Below are 6,000 nucleotides of genomic sequence, written 5' to 3'. Positions count from 1 at the left end.
TTGTATAAGATGTTTGACTGTTCGTAAGGGAAAAATGGGGGAAAATCTAATCTTAAATCTAAATTTATAGAGGAAAATGTCGAACCTGGAGGTTGAAAGAAGTTAATTGTGTGTGAATTTGGATATTGCATTTTGACAATTTGTAAAATTATTGTTTTTTTGTTGCAAGATTGTAAAATCTAAAGAAACCAAGTGATTTGACGTTTCCCTGTTCCAGCAGCCATGGAACAAACCTTTTGTGTGTGTAATGCAGCGTTGGTTAACCACAGATTCTCCAAAAAGTCCTGAGAAGCAGTGAGATGGCCGAGAAGAGCCCAGCTGTGCAGCTGCAAATCAAATACACTCAACACAGCAGAGTGAAGGAGAGAGAGAGAGAGAGAGAGAGAGGGAGAGCAGTGATTAGAGGTCAGCTGTTGGATGGGCTAGAGTGCTGTTATGCTCCAGAGCTTCACATCATCGGCCTTGACTACAACACTCTTCACCAAATGAATTGTATGTCACTGATTCTTATTGTGCAGCCAGTAATTGTGCAGTGTGGCTAGTCCAACCACACACACACACACACACACACACACAAGCCTTTGCTCTTTCTCAAAGCTGCTCCGCCAAAGTCAAAATGAAGCTGCAGTAAAACCATGAAGTGGATTCACAGAGAAGCGGAGCCTCTGAAAGTTACTACGCCCACAGCCCTGGCTGCTTTCATTCATGTCCATGCAAACACTGTAGTTTCCCACATGTCAGTTTCCGTTCCAGAAATGTGCTACCACAGTTGTGCGTGTATCACCAGCACTTGTGTGGACCCAGGTCACATTAACACACATTAACTATTCAACTGTGCAATCAGAAAAAAATATACAGATCAGTCATGATATCAAAACTAGTTGTTTGTCATAATGTCACTGCTGATCAGCATTTATCACACAGAGATGCTTTTAGCGGAAACATCCAGTGACCCTGTGACCTCAACAAAAGGCCTTAAACATATGTATGCAATGTCACATAGGGCTCATGAAAGGCGCTGCGACCATGAAAAGAATATTTTGAGGACTCGTTCGTTACAACACAGACCATGTGACAAAAGAATGAGTATATATGCAGCTGATATATATGTTAATTAATTCACCCCATGACAAGTTAGAGTGGAGTTAACAGTTAAAAGGGTTTTATGTTATATAATAGACTGAACACAATGTTGCTAGAAGAAACACATGGGATTACAAGGCACAATCACAGTACAAACCATGTGTCATCCTCTGCTTTTATCGGCAAAAATAGGTAATAAATAAATGAATAAATAAATATGTAGTAGGCCTAATAAAGAAAATGACAAATAAATTGTACAATGTACAGGTTATATTGACAAGATAGCTTGTTTTCTCATCTTCCATGTTTTGTCCAGGAAACACGCAAGTCTAAATATAAAACTGAATCATATAGTCTATGTTTATTCTAGGGAGAAAAACCACAACTCATGTGTAGAGGATTGACCTTTAAACTCATTTTGTGAAGCTAAAGGTCTAAAGATGCTCCAAAGTGTTTATAATTTGAGATTATATAAAGAAAATCGAATTGATTTGTGCTTTAATCCAGAAATTAACAAAAAGGAAATAAGAAAGAACCAGTCTATTTTACCATGACCATTTTACTTGTATATTATTTGTTAGGATTTTCTGAGGGCCAGTATTAAGAGGGAGGGGGGACTTTGACTAAAAACCTCGCTCCGGCCCTGCTGGCTGCTTAAGAATCACATGTAAGTTTATCATAATAATATATTTCAAAAAAAAATTTTCAGCTTGTTGTTTATGGAGGCTACTCTGTGGGTTCCGCCTCACAGGCCGCTTTTTATTACCATGGCTCTTTTCCCAGCAGTAGCGCCGGCTGAAGGCGGAATGAAACCCTGATCCATTGATCCGGAGATCCAGGCGCCGGTAGGACTCTGGTGTTTCCACGCCTCCTACTTTCACCCCCACTGTGGTGATTCTCCGGCTCACACACACACACACAAACACACTTTGCCAGACTTCCAGGAGTTGGAGCGACTGATCGAGGACGGAACACCGACAGCGTTAAAGAAGAAAAAGCATATCCTCTTTCACGCATGGATCTGTTTTCTTCTCTTGCGGGATTTCAAGGAGGTGCGATGTTTTACGCGGCTCGAGATTTTGGAGACTCGCTCCGGAGAGACAGAGCTCACGTCCTCAGCGCTGCAAAGTTGTAAAAGTAGTTTCCCTTGAAGTTTTTTTTTTCTCTCTCTCTCGCTCTCCACTGCCACCAGTTCAGACTCCGTGTTTCTCCAGTCTGCAGAGCCACAGCCATCATGGCGAGGCGGACAGTGGGGAGATCCGTGGTTTTAACGCCGAATAGTACGCGCGCAGCTTTCCGGGATAAACACCTCCGGTTTCACAGGGGCTTGTTGGCTTTTTCGTGGAGCTTCGTTTTAATCTGCTCGGCTCTTTCTTGTGGATATTGTGGAGCCGAGTCTGAGTTTTCCATCCTGGAAGAAGCGCAAGTTCTGGCCGATCAAATGAAGAAGCTGTCCTCCCAGGAGCTGGGAGTCTTCACCATGCAGGTAAGAAAGGAAAAGAAAAAACAGCCGGTGATTTTCTAACGTGTCTTTGAATGTATGTTAGTGTGAAACTGTGAGATGTTCATGTGGCACTGCCGAGCTGCCGCCGCTTTAAAACACCGAGAAGCGTCTCCAGCAGGACTGTCCGAAGCAGACCTACACGGTGAAACAATGTGAAAATCACAGGGGGAAACTTTATTGACAGAGATGTTACAGCGTTATGAAACAATCGGCTCTTTTTATCAGTGCTGCAGTGCAACAACAGGCGCTTTGAAGTTAGGACGCGTTTATCTGGGACATCAACACGCTGGAGGTTTGGTGTTGTGTTGTACTGTGCTGTGTGGCCCGTTCTTCACCTTTTACTATTGCATTTCTCTTTATTCGTTTTAACAGAGGAGGAGTTCATGTATTTAGACTCACTGAGTGTGTGTGTAGGCTATGTGTGTGTGTTGGCTTGAGTCTAATGAAACACGCGGATAAACTGTCACCCACCATGATCATCAGGAGCAGTCAGCCATGAAGCAGCGTTTCATTGTACTTTTCTGTGGAAGGGTTGTTCCCTCATCCCTCACAAATAGCAGCAGCTTGATACAATTGACTGTGATGTGACTTGAGCCTGGTTTAAAAGGTGGACTCATCATGCCACGCTCAGAAAGACAAATGTAGCTGGGGTTTCAGGGTCCGGGAGAGAAAATGTAGGTTTCCTCATCAGTTCAAAGGGAGAAATGCATTTTATTCTGAGCTCAGTTGATTTTTAGAAAATCAAAAACCAGCCTTTGGCCACAAGAAGTGGTAATTAATAGGAGTATGTCAGTTTGTAGTATGTGAAAAGGTATACATCCTCTCCATCAGCTGTGGCTGGATCAGATTTGACTGTCATTAGCTGCAGTTCATGCTTCTCTATGTGTAATTGTTTAGTTGATAAAATGACAGAAATGTCTCTTTTGAAAATCCGAGGTGTCATAGATCTTGAGGTGATGCCTTCAATTTGCCTCTTGTGACCATCCAGCAGTTCAAAACCCAAATATATATACAATATAATGCATCAGTTTAATGAAGAGAAGGAGCAGAATTAGAAATGTGAGAAGATGGAACCGGTGATTTTCCGGTCTTTTGCTTTTTTTGGCTTTGACATTAAACATTTATTAAAGCTGCTCTTGATTTAATTATCTTTCAAATGATGGATTAAACAGAAGCGACCTGGCTCATTGTTGTGAGTCATTTTTCTGCCCTGTTGGAGACACATGGTGGATTTTTTGACCAGTAATTGAAGGACATATTCCTGATTGATGATTGCATTTTTTTTAGCCGAAATATTCAGTTATTTAATATTTTAAGCATGATTTATAATTATGCCTTTTTTATTTCCTATATATGTGCACAGCAGAAACACTTCCCTGTGTGTGCCGAGCTGCACCGACTCACCAAATGGCAGGAGGGGCAGGGTGCAGCATTGCTGGGTGCTGCTGGGTGTGAGGAGGGGGTGGGGGTGTTTTAGCACTTCAGAGGCAGAGGAGCTCACAGGCCCTGAACACAGAGGCGAGGCAGCAGGGGGGCCTCAGCCCCAAATGGTGTTTCATCTTCTCTGCCTCCACACAGAGCAGCCTTCATCCCAGCTCTGGGAGGCGGCTTTGAGGGCTTCCTCTGATCCCCGCGGATCGGCCTTTGTCACCACTCGTGACCCGAGCTTCGGTTTGTGCTCAGTTTCTGTCTCCTTCTCCTCTTTTTTGCTGCTGTATTTACAAAATATTAATCACCTCCCTTTTAATTCTGTCTTCTTCTTTTGCTCACATCTCTGCCACTGTTCCTCTTTTTGTTCTCTCCTCAGAGATTTTTTTTCTATTAGCTTCAAAGATGCAATTAATGCAAAACAATTAAGGCTTTTGTCGCTCTCACTTAATATTTCATGACTCATTTCAATTTCATATTGCCCCGTCAAACCGTCGTGAAAAAACATGAATTCTGCATCATCCCTCTGTATCGTGGGAAAACAGGTCTGAGACGAACGTGTTGTCGTACAAACTGTGAAAATCCGACTTGGCGCGAAGCTAATGTGAGTTTAATTGAAACGGTGAATTTTATGGATTTGTGAGGGCGTTTTTTTTCTACCAATGTTAAGAGACGTGCATCCAGCAAAAACAGCCTGCATCTGCCCGTGAAAACAACTGCAGGAATCTGTCGGCCATGCTGGCTGCTGTGCGGACACCTGCTCTGCTGCTCAGATGTGGCCTGACTCTCAGTCTGCAGGTGTGTCAGTTGAACTGGATTTCACTTTATCTCTCTGTCTCTTTGGCCTTTACATTTTCTCCCCGGTGCAGTGCAGGAAGCCGTTTTTCTTTCTTTATCATCATTATTATTATTTTCTATTCCCTGTATAACAGACTCACTGACTTTCAGTAGACATTCATATTCTCTCAGACGTTTTATTTGATGTTTTCCTTTCAAGCTCTGGGAGTTGTTTCTGTGCTATTTCTGATAAGATCTGACGGTTTTCCTATCAGACGAAACATCCCAGCATCTCCATTTAAAGCGTAATTCTAACCCTCTCCACTCCACCCCTCATTCTCTGGCAGATGTGTAATTTGAGGCTTGCCTTGTCGGTGCTTTACTGAGTCACTGGGTCAGCCTTGTTCAATCTGTCATTGAGTTACTCAATTATCAGGGGACAAGCGGGTGTACAGTTGACACTTTGTTTAAGTCGATAGGTCAACTTTACAAAGCTGTTTTTCAGCGTAGCATGACTTTTCTCAGCTTTATACGGTAATAGCTTTTTTTAAAGATACATTTCAACGATTCGATTATTGATTACATGTACAGATTTGTGGTACAGATGCTGCCATGTTCAAATATGTTTCATTTTTAAGCAACAATGCCAAACATTGTTTCTGGTTTCAGCCTCTAAACAGGACGATGATGTGATGCCTTTCTTTGAGTGATATGATAGTAAACCTTATTATCTGTGAGCTGTGTAGAACAGTGACTAGTTTCAGCCTTTTTATTTTACATTCGGTGTCTGTAACAGTCGATCCTGCGGCATCTAGTCCATCCATCCAGCTGTTTACCACAGAAGTGATGTTATGTGGAATTATTCTGCTATTTACAAGTCACGTTTTCCCTTGTGTCTGATGTGTTATTTACTTCTGATTTGTTGACGTCTATCTCTTTTGCTCACAGACCTCGCAGTAAAAATCCCCCACTCCCAGAAACTCTGCCATATCATTCACAAAGATTTATGAGTGTGATTTCTTGTGAGAGACTCTGCTGCATGGTTGTTGTGAAAACAGACAGTCGTCACTGATATGTAACTAATGAGCGTTTCATGACAGATTTTCTGTGGCTTACAGTGGGAGGTTTCGCATTGCAATCTGGATTTAGGCTTGGATCTAAATATGAAATATAAACTCCTTTTTCCATGTTATTAAAAAAAACACGGG

General features: G+C 42.2%; 1 protein-coding gene across 1 annotated transcript in view; it reads left to right on the top strand.

The window, feature by feature from the left end:
• Positions 1-2,317: 2,317 nt before the first annotated feature.
• cachd1 (cache domain containing 1) overlaps positions 2,318-6,000 on the top strand; it is a gene marked incomplete at both ends in the record, with an annotated part of 78,064 nt that continues 74,381 nt past the window's right edge. The window contains one exon of the mRNA XM_083970500.1: positions 2,318-2,569. Coding sequence (XP_083826626.1) covers positions 2,318-2,569 — 252 coding nt within the window. The remainder of the gene's footprint in view (positions 2,570-6,000) is intronic.

The sequence above is a fragment of the Trachurus trachurus genome, assembly GCF_905171665.1.
Source record: "Trachurus trachurus genome assembly, chromosome: 4".
NCBI lineage: Eukaryota > Metazoa > Chordata > Actinopteri > Carangiformes > Carangidae > Trachurus > Trachurus trachurus.
Note: the sequence above shows the minus strand (reverse complement) of the source record. Positions and strands in the feature narration are given on the sequence as shown.